At 33.6% G+C, this 19,402-nt stretch overlaps 1 protein-coding gene across 1 annotated transcript in view; it reads left to right on the forward strand.

The window, feature by feature from the left end:
* The window catches only part of LOC129234597 (cardioactive peptide-like), a 40,367-nt gene extending 23,153 nt beyond the window's left edge, over positions 1-17,214 (forward strand). The window contains exon 3 of the mRNA XM_054868620.1: positions 16,975-17,214. Within this exon, the coding sequence (XP_054724595.1) occupies positions 16,975-16,992 (18 nt within the window). The 3' untranslated portion in view covers positions 16,993-17,214. The remainder of the gene's footprint in view (positions 1-16,974) is intronic.
* Positions 17,215-19,402: the final 2,188 nt, after the last annotated feature.

Below are 19,402 nucleotides of genomic sequence, written 5' to 3' on the forward strand. Positions count from 1 at the left end.
ATGATTTGCATAACATGACACAATTAAATCGTAACTCAGAAGTTAGAAAAATCGAAACAGAAAATTTTTAAATTAACCGATTCGGGAATTCGAGAGAAATAACTCAGCTACAAATGGAAAACAATGAGCGCTAGCCAAGCAAGGCAAAAAAGTATCATCTTCTTTCGATAACAATTTGTAATGTCATATTGAATTTTCTAGCATTAATTGTTATTCTTGTCAGGCCACAATTATTATTTAGTTTTATCAAGAATTGATAAATATCGAATTCAACATCGTGGAAATAGCTGCTTAGAACTACGAACTACGTAGTTTGCATTAATCTTTGACGTTTAGTAATGCTTCTTGAATTCTCATTTCTTTCTACGTGGGTCAGAATATCCACAAGACTTTGAAAATTAATTTAAAAAGAATAAAGCGAAAAAATCATACGTACGAACAAAAATCACAACACTTTTAGCATTTTCTTCGTTACCATGTGAGTTTGTTTTAGTTTTTAAGTCCGCCATTAGACAGGGACTTCAGTGCCCCTTATAGTTCGTTGGAGTTGCGAATAATTCCCGATTTATTTTAAAAGCAAAGTAAAGAATGAAAATTGAATAGAATTCAAAAAGCCTTGCTTAAAATAACTACAGATATTTATTTGTTAACAAACACAAGATGGCAACAGTTAAAAATTTTAAATCATTGAGATAACATTTTCGATACAATTAAAATCACGAGAAACACTCAGACGGCAGCCTGTTACGATTTATCTTTGTTGCATTAATAAAGCTATTTTCATTCATAAAAAAAAAAAATAAAATAAATAAAATAATTTTGAAATCTGGAATTTAGATTATGTTTTTCGCAATCACGAGTGTGTGTATGCATGTAGGCGTGCATGTTTGTGTCTGTATGCAGGTGTGCAGGCATGAGTGTGTGTGTGCGTAGTTGTGTGTGTATGTGTAGTTGTGTGTGTGTGTGTGTGTGAGTGAGTAGGATGTGGATGCAACCTAAAGACGGTTTTCGCAAGAGGAGCAACATCGGGAGGAGCCGGTCGACGGTGGCGCTGCAGAGGGAGGCGGGGGGGGGGGGGAAGTAAAATCATAGGAATTCAAAACAGTCAAATGAGAACAATAAGCAATGTGATTCTTCAAAAAATAAAAATCAGTCCCCCCCCCCCCCCACGATTGGCGCCAAAATTGAATCAAAGCCTATTTACATATGGATTCACATTTATTCCAAATTTCATCCAGAACGTAGCATTACATTTTGAGATATGGCACTCACACTGGAAAAAAAGAACGTTCGATTGCGCCACCCCCTTTTCAGCTGTTCACGCCAAAATAGAATCAGCTCTTATACCCTCTAAGGGCACTTGTCGATAAATTTTTACTTGTCGATACATTTTTGTTTGATTCAGTTCATCATTTCTTGAGATGCAGCAGTCACAATTGACGACAAAACACATTCTGTACCTCAATCCCCGTTTGAGCTATTGACACCAAAATTGAATCGGCACATGTACTTGTTAGGGGCAACACATGGACCAAATTTTGTTTGATTCTGCCAGTAACTTCTTGGGAATTAGCAGGCACGCATAACTCAAGAAACGTCCTCCCCACCCCCTGGGAGAATTCGCGCCAAAAACCAATGGGCTCAAGTTCATATAAGGGCACATATGTCTACCAAATTTCAAATTTCATTCCATTTCATGTGGTGGTTTTTGCTGTAGAGCGGCCACAAAAAAACTGGTCACACACATACGTGACACACACACGGACACACACAAGTAAAAACATCGACCCAAAAATCGTATGCATTTTAAACCAAATTCTTGTTAATAGATTTTTGAATAATTCATGATATACATCTTGGTTAATGTTCACACCAGAGGTACTTGAGTTAGAAATTTCATGAAGAAAAACTAGCAAGTTATCTTTTAGCCTTTATGAAGTACGTGAATAATGGCTGAGTATTTTTGTGGTAATTGTTAAATATTTTATAAGTGTACTGCAAGTTTAGGATTAAAAATTTCAAACTTATGTATTCCTTTCACATTCTTAGTTTCACACGAACAGATAAATCAATGAACTGTTTGATTCATACTTTTTGAAGTATGCTTTTGAATTCTAACACACAAACTAAGTATATATTCTCAATGTAACTTCTCGCGAATTCAAAATTGGCTTTCATATCCGAGATAACGATCGGAAAACCTTTAGAAAGGACTTGATGAAGTTCTGTATGACTGGTTTGTAGATATGGTGTGTTTAACTGAAATCTTAAAAGCTGTTTCGTTGCCCAAAAGCAATGTTCTAGGTAGTTTAAAAGTTTTTACTCTTGCCAGAGGCATCAAGTGAGAAACGCGATGAGAATATTTTGCCTCAAATCTAAATAAAATCAAAAGATATTCCTTATGTAAGTATTATTGAATCGCCTGACATGGAAATGTTGAAGTTTCAGATCTTAATTCCGCCTTACTTTACAAATCGACATTTCATGGTATGTTTGTCACTCGTTCAATGCATTTGCAGGGGTGTGATATTTTTACGTAACTGGTATCTTATTTCCGGAATTTTGATCCTTGTTTTTAATTTTTGTACATTGAGATATAAGGAACCATAATGCATCGTAATATAAAGTATCCAATTGCTAAAAGACTACTGTAGTTAAAAAATATTTATTTGAACGTGTTGCGGATGTGACTGTACGACCACACCCGTAACGCGTACAAATAATTGTTTTTTTAATGTAAAAAAATATATTTTTGGAAAGCTGATATTTTATAGTTGGAGGCATCTTGGCAACTTACATTGAAAGAAACATGTAAAAATTAAAAAATGAAGTTTAAAATTCCGGAAATAAAGTAATCGTATATACAGTAGACCCTCATTTTACAAGGACGTACTTTACGTGGATTTGATTATACGCGGTTTTAGATTTGACTCCTTTATTTTATTTTACACGGATAAATTTGTATTTTATGCGTATGCGGCATTGAAAACAAATAAAAAATTTCCTTTCTTTCAAAATCTAAATTCCTGAGCTTGCAGACTGAATTGAATGAACTGAATTTTAGTGTTCTTATAATCGAGCATTGGCCGCTGGAAATTTGTTTTTGCGATTTGTCTCAGAGTTCTCTCCAAAAGTAAAATAATTAAATTCACACGATTTAGAACTCACTGGAAGAAGAGGTTTTAGAAGTGACAAAAGAGAAGCAAGCCAATGAGGATTCCAACATTGACGATATACAACAAAATCTTCCACATTGAAAATTTTGAGCCATTCCTTGACAATGACAATTAATCTTCTGATTTGTTACTGAAAGAAGTCATGCAAATATCGGACTGTGAGTACGTTACCCAGAAGAAACTACAGAGAAAAATAATTCATAACGGCCAAAAGACTATTGTAACCAACTATTTTTTATAAACACTAAGTCAATTTATGTTTCCTTATGTACGTTGTGCATATGCATTGGAAAAAGTATACATTAAACTTAATTTAACATAACCCCCGCGTAAAATGAGGACCTTCTTTATATTGTACTAGCAAATGTACCCGGCGTTGCCTGGGTCAGTAATAATTGTAAGAAACAATCGCTACTTTCTTTCGTTTTCTGTTTTAATTCAAAGAACTCAAAACACACCGCTTTGACGTGATTAAAAATCGAACTTCTTCCTTACCCATAAAAGTAAAATAGCAATAAGTGTAAAGAACCAACGAATATTCATTTAGAAGCGAAAGCACGAATTTAAGCATATTAAAATTTTGAAGAATTTACAAAATATGAACTAACAAAAACAAAGATCACTAAAAAAACTGTGCGCTTCATTTAATTAAATAGTACACACACGCACACAGAAGAAGAAAAAAAAGCTCTCTACTATAAGCTTTAACTCTGAACTAAAGCTCTCCTACCCTCAGGGTGCGAAACGTAGAGTTTCCAAATGTTTAAATGACTTTAAACTCATGTTTGCTCCGGAGAAGCCTTGATTCAAAATTTTCATTACAATTACTTTTAATATTGCTGTTGTTAGGCAACGAATTTTTGTAAAAAAAGGATTTTATGTTTAATCACATAGAGTAAAGAAATTACATAGAGAGGCCCTGCTATACTAAGAAATTGAAGCCGGAAGTTTCACCGCTATATCCAAAGATCCTTAGCTTCTTGCTAAGCATTTTATGATACATCTTGATTCCAAACATTCCATTACTGAATCTCAATTGGTTGTTAATTTAAACTTAGATATTGTTGCAAGTTTATGGAGCACGTTTTTGAAATTGCATTAATACATGAATTAAAATTCAAACCAATCCGCCAGCTACTTTATACGGTCTCTTTGCGAGATTGGTGAAAACTATACTCGCGAAGTGATTACGTTATCATAACCCCGCTAATCATTGCACCACTGTACCCCACAATTCCGGCTCCAATTTCATCTCCTTCTTACCATAGACGGGGCCTCTCTATGTATATTTCTTTACTCTATATATGGTGATGTAACTATCTATGGTGAAAAAATGGTTGAAATCCGTCCAGTAGTTTTGACGTTTACCCCGGACATCCGGACAGAGCTTAGACCTTTATGTATAAAGCTAAGGATGCAACTCCTAATAAAGCTATAAATGTCATGCTTGCTCCAGAGAGGCCTTGATTCAAATTTTACATTGTGATTACTTTTAACATTCCTGTTGTTAGGCAACGAATTTACCCAACAATGGATTTTATATTTCATCATTCAATGGGGAAATTACATGAAATTTGCTGTTTTCCACCATAACTTTTGAAATCTAAGTTTTTAAGGAACAAATTATAGCCTAAGTTGTTCCCCGATTATGTAGCTATCTATGGCGAAAAAATGGTTGAAATCCGTCCAGTAGTTTTGACGTTTACCCCGGACATCCGGACAGAGCTTAGACCTTTAGGTATAAAGATAAGGATGCAACTCCTAAGAAAGCTATAAATGTCATGCTTGCTCCAGAGAGGCCTTGATTCAAATTTTACATTGTGATTACTTTTAACATTCCTGTTGTTAGGCAACGAATTTACTCAACAATGGATTTTATATTTAATCATTCAATGGGGAAATTACATGAAATTTGCTGTTTTCCACCATAACTTTTGAAATCTAAGTTTTTAAGGAACAAATTATAGCCTAAGTTGTTCCCCGATTATGTAGCTATCTATGGTGAAAAAATGGTTGAAATCCGTCCAGTAGTTTTGACGTTTACCCCGGACATCCGGACAGAGATTAGACCTTTATGTATAAAGATAAGGATGCAACTCCTAAGAAAGCTATAAATGTCATGCTTGCTCCAGAGAGGCCTTGATTCAAATTTTACATTGTGATTACTTTTAACATTCCTGTTGTTAGGCAACGAATTTACCCAACAATGGATTTTATATTTAATCATTCAATGGAGAAATTACATGAAATTTGCTGTTTTCCACCATAACTTTTGAAATCTAAGTTTTTAAGGAACAAATTATAGCCTAAGTTGTTCCCCGATTATGTAGCTATCTATGGTGAAAAAATGGTTGAAATCCGTCCAGTAGTTTTGACGTTTACCCCGGACATCCGGACAGAGCTTAGACCTTTATGTATAACTAGTGGCACCCGCACGGCTTCGCCCGTAATACAAAAATTAAAGGTCTTTTGGTTCGCTTGTATATTTACAAATAATGTATGGTGAATTTTCTCGCCAATTGGCTTGTACCGACGTTACAGTTCCACGTTATGATAATTTCGTATCTCGCCCATTGGCTTGTGCCCATGTTACGGTTCCACGTTACGATAATTTCGTAATTTATGATAGTTTTTTTTTTCTTAAAATTGGAATAAAAAAAGAACCACATCGAATTTTCGAAAAATCGCTTCGAGGTGCACACCCCCATGCTACATACTAACTTTGTGCCAAATTTCATGAAAATCGGCCGAACGGTTTAGGCGCTATGCGCGTCACAGACATCCTACAGACATCCAGAGAGACATCCAGAGAGACATCCAGAGAGACATCCTACAGACATCCTCCGGACAGAGAGACTTTCTGCTTTATTATTAGTAAAGATAAAGATAAAGAAGATAAGGATGCAACTCCTAAGAAAGCTATAAATGTCATGCTTGCTCCAGAGAGGCCTTTATTCAAATTTTACATTGTGATTACTTTTGACATTCCTGTTGTTATGCAACGAATTTACCCAACAATGGATTTTATATTTAACTAGCAGAAATACCCGGCGTTGCCTGGGTTAGCAATAATTGTGAGAAACAATCGTTACTTGCATTTGTTTTCTGTTTTAAGTGAAAGAACTTAAAACACAAATTTTTGACGTGGTTTAAAATCTAGCTTCTTCCTTACTCATAAAACTAAAGTAGCAGTAAGTATAAAGAGCAAAATAGTATTCATTTAGAAACGAAAACACAAAATTTAAGCGTATACAAATGTTAAGAATTTCCGAAATGTGAAATTAAACTTCACATTTTTAAAAAGATTTATCAGTTAATACTTATTATTATTATTTTTTTTACATTGAGCCTTACCTTCTCTGTATGTCTATTGAAGAACGAACTGTTTAAAAAAATGTAGCCGCACGCCCGTGATCCCCTTAAACTTGCTTAGTTATTTTGGAAAATTTCAATTATTGTGGGTTCTTGGTGCGATTTAAAATATTACCGAATTTGCGGAAATCGTTTTGGGATACCTTGGGTAATGCTCTTCCTCCTTACTTTGTAAAACGGTATGTTACTAATTTTTGTTAAATAGATATTGTCGCCATATCCTAAGATACATTTGGTCACCATAAAATGGCGCTAAACAATTTCATCCGTAATGTTTCCAAAATAAGTAGTAAAATTTGGCGTTGGTTTGAATTTGTGCACAAAGTCACATTAATGGAAGTTTTTGTGCTGTTTGTGGATTTGCCTAATTTAGTTTCTGGATTATTTTACAGTGAAAAAAGTTTTTAAAGATTCTTTGATTGGCGATATTTTGTTTACATTCTGAAAGCTGACAAAAATTATTACATAGTCTTTGGCTTCAAAAACCGTGACAGTTGAAAAAACTGCCAAATGCATCCGCTACTGAAATCTTTCTACATAAATTTTGGCGAGGTTTCTGCTGTTAGATTGGATAATGATTAGGTGTCCAATCAGCACAAATAATTATAAAAAAACCCAGTAATTACAATTGAAGATCCGTTTAAATGGAAAATAATCAGCCAAATCTAGTTATTATTAGCCAATCTTGTGAAAAAAAGTTACTTTAAGATTTGACTTGAGAAAAGCCTCTCGAACAGTCACACGAAACGCAAAAATATTGAACAGTACAACAATTCTAGCTATCAACTGAGAGTTGAGATGATACACTAAATAATGAATTGGGTTGAGGAGAGCCTTCGAACATGGAACAAAAAAAGCTCATATCTCGTTTTTCATACAACTTAAAACTTTCTAACAGATGCCATCTTCAGCAGAAAAATAAGCGCTTTCGATGGACACATAATTTTAATATGTGCACGTATTTTTTCACCGTCATATTGGGGCATTTATGCGAAAATTTGGAAAAATTAGAATAAAAAAGGAACTATCAATCGGATTTTTTTCGAACTGGTCTACAAACCTCCCCAGTACCAAAAAGAACAAACGGTGAAAGTTTCAGCCAAATCTGCCGGGTAGTTTCTGAGATCTTAGGGAACAAATTTACCAAAGTCCACTTTTATATATATAGATGTAAAAATGTCAACCCCATGCTAATGCATTGAGCAGATTTTGGACATCTAATTTTTTTAACTTAAGTTACATTCATTTTGTTTTATTTAACAAGTAAGTTGCATGTAACAGTGTTGATAACAAATTCGTTTTAAATGATTGTGCTTATGAATATTAGCTACGTCTTTAATGTGCTGTAAGGTACAAAATCGAGTGCTTAATTTTAATATTTTAAACAGTTATTTGAAGTTAATTCAGGTGTTATTAAGAACTATTTTTGAATAAATACAGTGTTTGGAAACAGCTATAACGCTTTTCCAGATAAAATGCCGATATTTAGGATTCTTTACTAATAATAAAGCTGAAAGTCTCTCTGTCCAGAGGATGTCTGGATGTCTCTAGGATGTCTGGATGTCTGTAGGATGTCTGTGACGCGCATAGCGCCTAGACCGTTCGGCCGATTTTCATGAAATGTGGCACAAAGTTAGTATGTAGCATGGGGGTGTGCACCTCGAAGCGATTTTTCGAAAATTCGATGTGGTTCTTTTTCTATTTCAATTTTAAGAAAAAAAATATCATAAGATGGACGAGTAAATTACGAAATTATCATAACGTGGAACCGTAACATGGGCACAAGCCAATTGGCGAGATACGAAATCATCATAACGTGGAATCGTAAGATGGGTACAAGCCAACTGGCGAGAAAATTCACCATACATTATTTTCTTTACTAATAATAAAGCTGAAAGTCTCGCTCTCCGGAGGATGTCTGGATGTCTGTGACGCGCATAGCGCCTAGACCGTTAGACCGATTTTCATGAAATTTGGCACAAAGTTAGTATGTAGCATGGGGGTGTGCACCTCGAAAAGATTTTTCGAAAATTCGATGTGGTTCTTTTTCTATTCCAATTTTAAGAAAAAAAAAACCATAAGATGGACGAGTAAATTACGAAATTATCATAATGTGGAACCGTAACATGGGCACATGCCAATTGGCGAGATACGAAATTATCATAACGTGGAACCGTAAGATGGGTACAAGCCAACTGGCGAGAAAATTCACCAGACATTATTTGTAAATATACAGGCGAATCAAAAGACCTTATGATTTTTCTATTACGGGCAAAGCCGTGCGGGTATCACTAGTATAAAATAAATTCTCAAGGGGATTCAAAAGAAATACTTAAACAAAGGATGATTCCTGTATTTTACTATATTTTGGTGCAGCAAACTTTTTGTTATTACAAGGAAATTTTGCAGCAAAATATGGTAACATTATTCACCATCGCCATCATTTTAAGCCAGAAAATTAAAAACATGTTTATGTAACAGAAGTTTTTTACATTGCAGTTCACGATTTTAAAACTTCAAATCTGCCAAAAACAGTTCATTTTTTTAGATTCAATTCAAGTTAAAAAAAAAAAAAAATCAGTTTTTCCACCAAATTACTTTTTTAAAAAATCAAACTATTAGCATTGTAACTACGAAAGGTAACAAGAAATGGAAATCGGGTGAAATTATAATGGTATGTAAAACATTATATTGATTAAAGTAATGAGGAAACAAATATTTCCTAATCATAAATATTAATTCATAATTTCAAAGGCTCGACTTTCAATATCTTTCGTAACATTTAATTTTGTTCGATGTAATGTAGAGTGTTACTTAAGAGCAAAGAGTGTCACAATTACGAGTTTGATAGCCCATTTAAGATGTGTAAATGAGTATTAATGCAAACAGAGAGATTGTTACTTCTCTCTCTCGAATTAATATATAAAGAACAAATTACTTGGGAGATAATTAAAGCAAGAGGCATTCACTGACGAAAATACTTTGCTCAAAGGGAAAATGCTAAGGGGAAATTGAAACGTGTAGATTGCTCTAAACTCTTTTTAAATCGAAACTTATATTGGGATTTTTAATGATGAAAGTTTTTAAAGGTTGGAATATCGGAAAGGTCAACTGTCGCCTCTAGTTTGCCTTATGATTTATTCTTGTGATGCAGATTTGTCGAGCATTTTAATAATGAAATTCGGAATTTATTCAGAAGTTCCCATAATAGTTAAACGTTGAATTTTTGCACAAAAAAAAAAAAAAAAGTCACGAAAGTATATTAGGCCGTAATTTTTCAAAATATTTCACAAGTGCCTTTTGGGGTTTACAAAGACAGAAAGACTTTCAAACTTCCGTCGTTAAGCAACAAAGTTTTCACCGCTGCTAGTTATCCAAAACTCAAAATATTTTATTGGAAAAATGTTTTTTTGGAGTAAAATGAGGCAGAGGGGTGTGCACAGAAATTTTGGTGCCTGGTCACACAAGACTTTTCCGGGCGCCCCTCCATATTGTTTATCCGTATGTTTCACGCATAGTTTTAAAAATATTGGGCCCCTTTCAGACTCGGGACCTGTGCCAACAGGTGCCGCCCCCCCCCCTGCACGGCCCTGAAAGTTGCTATGACGATATTCTTGAGGCTGATTTTTCCGCGATGGTTTTGTAGAGTTAATGAAAACAAAGACTCAAAGTTATTTCTTTCATTCTGCTGTTCTTTGCGGTTCACTAATATTGAAATTGTTCTTTTCATTATTAAGTTTTGTCTTTATCTTTCAACTATATAATTATTTTTTTTTTTCCTGAGAATTCTTTTTACCCGTGAAAAGTTTTCGCTCTTTATTCGTATTCCTATTTGTTTTTTAATGGTTTACTATTTTCTCATTAGTTGTTTGATCAATCCGCTATCTTATTTTTTAACTGCCTATTGTTCCGTCTCGCTGCTTTTGTTGGATATTTTTGCATCCATAAGCTCACTTTTTTACATTGATAAAGGGGTTCCTTGTAACTCCAAAATACATAGATGCAGTTTCCTGAAAATTTGTGTCTATTTACATTGCTTTATTTCCGTTCACTTTTCAAGCACAAAGGTCTTGCGCAACTGATGTCTGAATCCTCTAAAAATTTCAGGAATTCTAAACCAAAATTTAAGGAAATATAGAATTTTGTAAAAATTCTCGCTACTTCCACTACTTTGTTTAAATATAATCTAACGCAGTACGGTAAAGTTTGAAGAATTTTGAACGAAGTGTCTCAATAAACTATTAAACTCTGCTTGTGTCGTCTGTAATAATATTGTTTTATTTATTGTAGTCTGTAATAGTTGAAGATTTACTGACAAGATAACTCTTAATTCTGACTTCAACCGCATTCCACTGAGCGCGCCATGTTTTATAGCTGCTCAGATTTATATAGTTTTTTTATTTTGCATTTCTTATTTCATTATACTTTTATTTATATACTTAAAAGTTTATTTATTTAGTTTTCGTTCTAGAGAGGAAATTTCTTTTTATGGGTCTTTATAATTAAAGCGTCACTTTAAAATGACTACAAATAGGAAAGTCCAAAATTAAATGCTAAGATTTTGATCCGTTTTACCATAGATAAGCCTTTATAATAGCCTCTGCCACAACTTTTAATTTGAAACTGATGCTAGTACATTTCAGTTCAAGAATCATCAATCAGGGCCGTCCAAAGCTCTGACGGCGCCCGGGGCGAAGTTTCCTGGCGCCCCCACCCTCCCCATGCACACAGAAAAATCAAGTTAGCTATAACATCAGTGCATAATACATACTTGAATTTCTCACATATTAATGAATAGAACAATCAGAAGGCTATGCATAATACAAATTAAAAGACAAGCAATGAACATGTTTCTAATATCTGTAAAACATTAATGCCCCAAAAACTTTTCGAAAAATGGAAATGTTAAAAATCCAAATATGTATCAAGTAAAATGTTATCGCACTTGATAAAAAACTTACAATTAAAACTGAATTGGTTATTCATATTGCTCAAACGAAGAACACAAATAAATAAGTTGCTGATTATAAATAGAAAATGTATTTATCGAAGTAAATTACATCAAAATTAGATTTCGATCCAATGATTCTTTTCAAGAGTTTTTTGTGGTTTTACTTGTACCAACTTAATACCAACTTTCATATGTGTTATAAACAAAGATGTTATTCTTTTGCATCAAATATTTGCAAGTTTTAGGGAGAAGCGCACAAATACTCAACAACATCGAAAGTTGCTCCGAATTGAGTTTTGGGGCTCTCATTTCGAAAAATTATTGGCCCTAATATTACAAAATATGGCCTTACGAATTGCGCTTTAAGACTTAAGTTTAAGAAAATATTCGTGCAAGGATCCCCATGCCGCCTTTCTTTAATATCACAAAAAATTTAAATGGAATTGCCCCTGAATGTAAAACATGGCTAAAGTTTTTGAACCACAATTTTAAGTAATTTTCCTGGGAAATGCTCCAGATTCTCCCGTCCGTAAAATCGTCAAAGTTCGTCTAAAGTTGCATTTTTGAAACTTCAATTTCGAAAACTTGCAGGGGAGAAGAAATCGATTTCAATATCTATTTAAAAAAAATCATCGATCAGAAACAGTTTCTGAGCTCCCTCCCTAACGTCAATAAATTTGGCCTATAGTCGCGTTTTTGAGGCTAAAATTGCGTTTTCAAAACTAGAAGTTTCAAACTTTTGACTGGACACCTTTTGACCTTTTTTCCTATCAGATCAAAAAAAAAAGAAAAGAAAAAATCTGTTTTTTGTTTTTTAATGTGCCCCTTTAAAACTTTTTCTGGTTACGTCACTGCACGTAGGGGCAGAATTCAAGCAAATTTGGTGAGAACTAGACAAAAAAGAAGTGGCTTTTGTTTGATTCTAAAGAGCTATATTCTCAGAAATTGTATCTGCTTCAATGATACAAAGGAAACTAATGTTTTGGAGACAGAGAGAGGAATATTTTCGTGCCCTAGGAAAAAAATAGAGAATCATTGCAATGATTCTGTAATTTGTGTTTTTGACTGTGTATCTATGATACATGCAATGAGGGGGCGCCGCAAGGCGCCCCCAATTTTATGCAATTGGGGCATTTTATACGATGAGGAGCGCCTTGCTGCGCCCCTCATTTCGTGTGAATGTCGTCGTGTTCCGTTGAAACTTTGCGGCGCCCCCTCATTTCGTGGCGCCCGAGGCGATTGCCCCGCTCGCCCCCCTCTTGGGACGGCCCTGTCATCAATGGTACCAGAACTGAAAAATCATGTAACGAAATAAATATAATTAACGAAAATGAATTTTAGGGATTTGTTTCTCAATTCATCGTTTAAGGTAGCCTTTCAACTTTTTTAATTGAGAGACTGACATTGGGAAGAAAGAAAGTCGCAAAAACTACATTTTACAAGGGAAACATAAAATGCGAGGCCAAGTATCGTGGACTACATGCAAGGGCCATCTTTTGACACTTTTCGGAACTAAATCATTTTGCCGATTGGCTTACTGTTGATTCCATGCCAGTGGCTCTAACGCTTACTGTTTCTTTTCCGTGAAAAAAAAAATTAATTAATTTGAATTTTTGGCATCTTGAATTCAAATTATGTTTTTCGCAATCACGAGCGTGCGTGTGTATGAATGAGCGTGTGTGTTTGTGTAGGCGCATGTGAGTGGGTGCGTGTATGTATGCATGTTTATGCGTGTTGTGTAATGCAGTGCTGCGTGTGTACGCGCGTGTGTGTGTGTAGGTGTTCGTGTGTGTGTATGTAGGCAAAAGTGTTTGTGTCTGTGTGCAGGCATGAGTGTGTGTTTGTGTCTGTGCTCAGGCATAAGTGTGTGTGTGTGTGTGTGTGTGTATGTGTGTAGGATATGGACGCAACCTGGAGACGGTTTTCGCAAGAGGAGCAGCATCGTGAGGCCGCGGCCGGTCGATGCGACGGTGGTGCTGGCAGAGGGTGTTGGTGGGAAAATAAAATGATAGGAATTCAAAACAGTCACATAAGAACAATAAGCAATCGTGATTGCTCAAAAAAAAAAAAAAACTCAAAGTTTGTAACTTACTGTCTTTCCCATGTCAGCCTCTCAGTTTTCAAAAAAAAAAAAAAAAAAGTGCTTTGCTCTCCTTACAACGAAACATCCGAAGATTAAAATATATTCTGAGCTTAAAATAGTTTCTTTTCCTTCATTCAGATAAATACACCTTTTTCAGCGAACATCATCCCCACAAAAATTTATTGCACTTTTTTGGTTACAAAACGCTAATTGTTTTTGTAAGAAAGTTACATTAAGCATTAAAGAACACTTAAATCAGCTCATGTTTATTTCAAAACAATTAAAAGAAATGGACAACAACCATTAACTTCTTTAAGATTAACAAAAAGCTTTTACAGAAATGAATAAAATATTTGATTTCATCAAGTCAAATATTTGAGGTTACATATTTAATTATGTAAATCAACTGAAATAGTAAGCATCATTTAAATTGATACTACATTAATGTAATTTTAATTACGATTCATTAACGCAATTACTCATTATTTTTCGCATTTTTTGCTTTAAATGTACAGAACAAATGCTAATTTGTGCAAGTGAAACTATTCCTGTTTTAGTAATGCGTTCAGCAGAGTGCTTTTATATTTTCCCCTTCGTTTCCATGTATTATAAATGGTATTACGAGTTTTGGCATTAAAGACAGTAAGTGTATCGCATTACGTTCGTAAGTTCTGCATAACAGCATTTTTCAACCGAAATGCTCAACACGCATTCCCACCATAAAATGACAACGTTAAAGAAATGCATTTTGAGTATTTTTACGCTAACGATACCTCACGACCTTAACTGAAAATCAGCACTAAACTATGGAAATTATGTTTTTTTTTTTTTAAGAAAATGGATTCTTTTTACCTTTTACCTGATAGCAATTTTGTAGCTAAATATAAGTTTGAACGTTCAATATGAGTCATGCTACCCCCCCCCCCCCCCCCGCCGTTTTAAAATATTCGTATCCCTCTAAGAGAAAGCGTCTTATGGATTGAGAATAGCTGACATAATATATATCAACATATTTATCAGCGTTGATGGTATTTTGGTAATTTTAATGCATTTTTTTATTTTGATATCAATTAAAATTCTGTTTTGTAGATTTAACTCCAGGTTTTAAGATAAACGTGAGTTTTGCAACCTTAGCAAATAGCATACAGTGAACCTACGATACATGTAAATCAGTTTGCTATATAGTTAAACCACGCAAAACGTAAACGATGTACAAATTATGCTTAAATAATTTTGTAAATAAATCAGTAATGTAATGGTACTTACGTACTTTAAAAGTGGTTGGTTTAGTGTGGTTATTGACAAGTATTTGTCATGTTTCTTTTATGTGGGAGTTACCAGCAATGTCATGCATTTTAGGCACCGGTAGTTGCCACCGTATACAACAGTCATTCCCTCGAAAGAATTTAAGTACAGTTTGACCATCGATTACATGGAAAGGCTAATATCCGGTTTATAGGCGGAAATGGACGTATCTATTAGTTTATAGGGGTGTTAATTGGTTTGTTTCAGATGTGCACTTTTGCATCTCTATTATTTAGCCTTAGTTTTGTAAAAATGACAATTTGCTCGCAGCAACATTTTTTCAAACTAAAGTAGATTCTATCTCTATTCTCACGGCAAAAGTTAATTGATTTATTTATTCACAACAAAGTTTTGAGCTTACCATTTTGCTTTTACGTTCCTGAACGAAATGAAAATATTTTATTTTCTTTTTGTTGTTTCCATGGTAACTATCTTTGTTTCCCCTTACTTTATTTCTGAGAATGCAATAAATGAATAAGGCACTAGAGACATTACAAAACGCGTGTATCAATATCCCATCGCTACTTTCTCATCTTCCCTGTTAGATTGAATCAGATGGACTCGTCTTTACTTGGCAGATTGCCAGATTACATACAATCCGTGGTCAGACAGTACTAAACTGCCTCTGATTTTTCCTATTACTGTGGTATTCAAATGGAATGTTTTTCATTTTGAAAGGTTTTCTTTTGATTCGTTTGAAATGTATCAGATTTTCTGGAAATATGTCCAACGTGTACCTCTCTGCTCAGTTCCCGATTTGAAGAAATATCAAAACATATTTTGAAGGAATTGTTGCACTTCCCGAGTTTGTAATTGCCATGGAAAGTACAATAAATAAAATAAAAAAAGATGATCAGCCAAATTGTTCAATTTTATTCGTAGACTTCAACGTCAGAAAAACATGCATAATAATACAAAGATGAGTCAAACACAATAACAATGTGACAAGCATTGAATTAAAGACAGATCCACTCTTTTGAAGGAAGCGAAACTAATTCAAACTCAAAACATTTCTTTTTCTTTTTTTTTTAGCAAAGATCAAATTTTTGAACATTCCAAGACAAAAGTATCACTTGTCATTAGGATCCACTAGTCATAAAATATTATCTACACACCACTCAAAAGCTTTCCTTTAATTTTATTGTTTCTTCATTTTCCTTTTTTGACAATTATTTTTCACATTGTCTACAAATTTTAGGAGCAGTCAGTGTCTCAAATTAACTCTCAAGCTAATTTCCAAAATATCAAATTTAGGCTCTAATGTGATATTAAATACATAAACGAAATAACAAAATGAATGAAGTATAGTAGAATAAAATCTAAAAATATAAATCATTCTCTTACATTAATGACTGTTGATTTCGTCAAAGTGCGGAGAATATGCTTTAGTTAAATTAGAGCCAACTCAAAAAAAAAAAAAAGAAAAACATTAGACAAAACTTTAAGGTGCCTTAACCACTCAATATTCCTAGGCACCTGACAAGAAAATGGTTACAAACGTTGTCATAAAACAGGATAAAATAGTTACATGATTACGAAAGTAAAAACTGAAGTTTGCTTCCGGTTGAAGAAAGTCGCCAATTTTTTTTTTAACATGTAGAATAATTACAGTTGAAATCACTGTCCCAGTTCAAACTAGAGTACTCTGCTTAAATCGGCTTCTTTTAAATATTCTCACAGTTGAGAAAAAATATTGCTTAAAAATGCTTTCTATTTACAAATTGGGTCGAAACCATATATGTAGTATAACTAGATGCACAACTTCGTAGCGAAAGCCATTGGCCGCTATTGAACACGTGAAGCGTGAAATAGACGGGCAAAAGGGTAGCCTACGAGGATGAAACGCTGTCTGCACTCCAGCAGGCTACAGTTATATGTTATTTAGATATTTTCTCGTCTACACTAGAAGAACTCGTTGCCTATGGAAACGGTTTTTTGTTGTGCGCCTAGTTAATACTACATCTATGGTCGAAACCGTCACAGTTCTGTTATTTTGAATGCTGCTTTTTTGATAATGCTTTTTTGAAACTTAAAAGATGAACATTTTTTCAAATTTATGTTAAAACTGTGTCTTTTCTCTCTTGCAGAATCAGAACAGGAAGTGAAAATGTGACAACCGAAATCCCACACCAAATATCTCCTGCATATCGAATTATACGTTCTTTCATCGTAGACAAGTTTTAATCATATTTCCGGATCTTCTATTATTTAGAATGTTCTTCAGTGAAGACTTAAATTTTATCCTTCAATGATTTCGTGTATGTGTTGTAATTATTTCAATGCTAAATAAATAATCATGGACTTATTATGTAATGAAATGCTGTGAATAAAATAGCTTTTCATTTATAATTTCACATATTTTTATCACGCAAAATAACTTGTGGCATATGCAGAAGCAGGAAAAATTATGTCTTTGTACGTACTCGCAAAGTAACTAAACTTATTATAATGTAAATACAATGAAAATGAAAAGATTGAAGATTACACTTTTTGTTTCAGGTCATTCTTAAAACATTCATAATATTAAAAGTAATTATTCACTTGTCATGTCGGCTCTCCTACTTGTAAACGTGTTATTGTCTTCTTATAGGTACGGTACCTAAAAAATTCAGCTCAGGTTTATCATATTTTTTTGAAACAGGTATGAGTTTCAAATTGATAGATCAAAGCTTTCGAGAGAGAGAGAGAGAGAGAGAGAGAGAGAGATTGGGACTCAAAGTGTTGACTGTTATTCTTCCATCAAGAAACGAACATCTTTGATGCTGTGTGAGCTGACGCATTCTTATGATGAAGCAGTGATTCTTGCTACAACTACAATGGGAATGTTCCCTTCATTCAAAAGTACTACGTTTAGTGACTGAAATTGATAGAATAAGCAAAAAAAAAGGGGGACAAAAACTACTCTTATTTTTCCAACACTTAATTTTAAATAATTTTTTTTAATGTCAACAATATGTTTCATCATGTGACGTCACAAGTGAAAAAATAAAGCCAACTTGAATGGAACTCGCGGTTGTCTTTTCTTGTAAGATATCGCCTTTTGGTGGTGCTTCACTGCGACAATTACTAGCGGAATAAGAATAGTTTACCAATCTTCGCGAAATGAATATTTTATTTAACAATGTCCTGAAACTTTATTTTGGTTACCCTAGCGACTTTTTCACTTGTAGCGTCAGCAGTGAAAAGGAAAACAACGACTGAACGTCTTTACAGTTTTTTTCCCCCAGGAGCAATATAATTTTCTTGTCTGATTAAGAAATATTTTAATAAACGTGCATTAAAATAAAATTTCCTGTTTTTGATTTAAATTACCTATGTGTAATTAAACTAATAATTCAATTTATCTAGTTTAGCATTTTAATAAAACTAAAGTATTATTTTCTTTCGGGAATGAGCATAGTTAATGATATACAAAAGGGGTGCGTAGGTTGGAAAAGAATGAGAACTGCTCGGTTATGCTACACTTAGATTATGATCAAATTGAAAAAGCAACGTGACTAAAGCACTAATTCTCAAATTGCTTCCTTGAAAATTTATGCTGTATTTACGTTGTTATTCATTGTCATCATATAGCACAAGAATTTTTCATCAATTCCATTTTGCACATAGCATAAGCTGGTAATTCAAATCTATTTTCCCCGAAATTTCTTAAGGACCTTTGCCTGTACTTTAGTAGGAAGTGACTGGTACATTTTAAAAATACTTCTCCTTAAAGCATCCGGTTTTCGTCGCATTTTTTTTTTCTGCAGAAAATTGGAAAAAAAAAACACTAACATTTAAAGTAGTTTATTTCAATGTTTGCATTATTTTGAATTTATGTCCTTAATTTTTTTTTAATTTTAGATTTGCTTTCATATTTATGAAAAAATATAAGCAAAAAACATCCCTACTACTGCAAAATATTTTCTTGAAATTATGTTTGCATACTACAAACGATATTTTAAGTTATTTCATAAAGTAAAAAACCTTTTATCATTAATAAATTTAGAAGAAAACCAAAACGAATTTATTCAGCTAAAGGATGGTGAGTTTTAATTAAGAAAGGATAACTTCCAGAGTCGTAAAAATCTTTGAATGTTTTTCAAAGAAAAACTATACTGTAAAACTCTAACAAAATTTGATATTCAGTGATTAAAAAGTAGTTTCTAAAAACTAATCAGCCGATTTAGAATTTTTAAATTGGCAATTCAGCGATATAAAATAGAAGATCTTTTACTATTGCACACACATTAAATTCATACATCTTTGTAAAAAATGAAACATTTCAATAAAGCAACTAAACCTTTCGGGTACCTGAAAACAAGGCTACCTACTTTTCGAAATAAATATCGATTTTATTATTTCTATCTAATTTTTAAGCGAAAGCATAAGTCAAAGAAGCAAAACTGCATTTCTTTTGATGATGACAAACACGTTTTGAATATTTAAAGAGACATTTTAATGAAAATTCGTGAGTAAAGTTTTAAAGAAACATAAAACTCAAATTATTTTCCGCGATATTTCTAAAAATTCTTA

This window comes from Uloborus diversus, chromosome 1 (assembly GCF_026930045.1).
Source record: "Uloborus diversus isolate 005 chromosome 1, Udiv.v.3.1, whole genome shotgun sequence".
NCBI lineage: Eukaryota > Metazoa > Arthropoda > Arachnida > Araneae > Uloboridae > Uloborus > Uloborus diversus.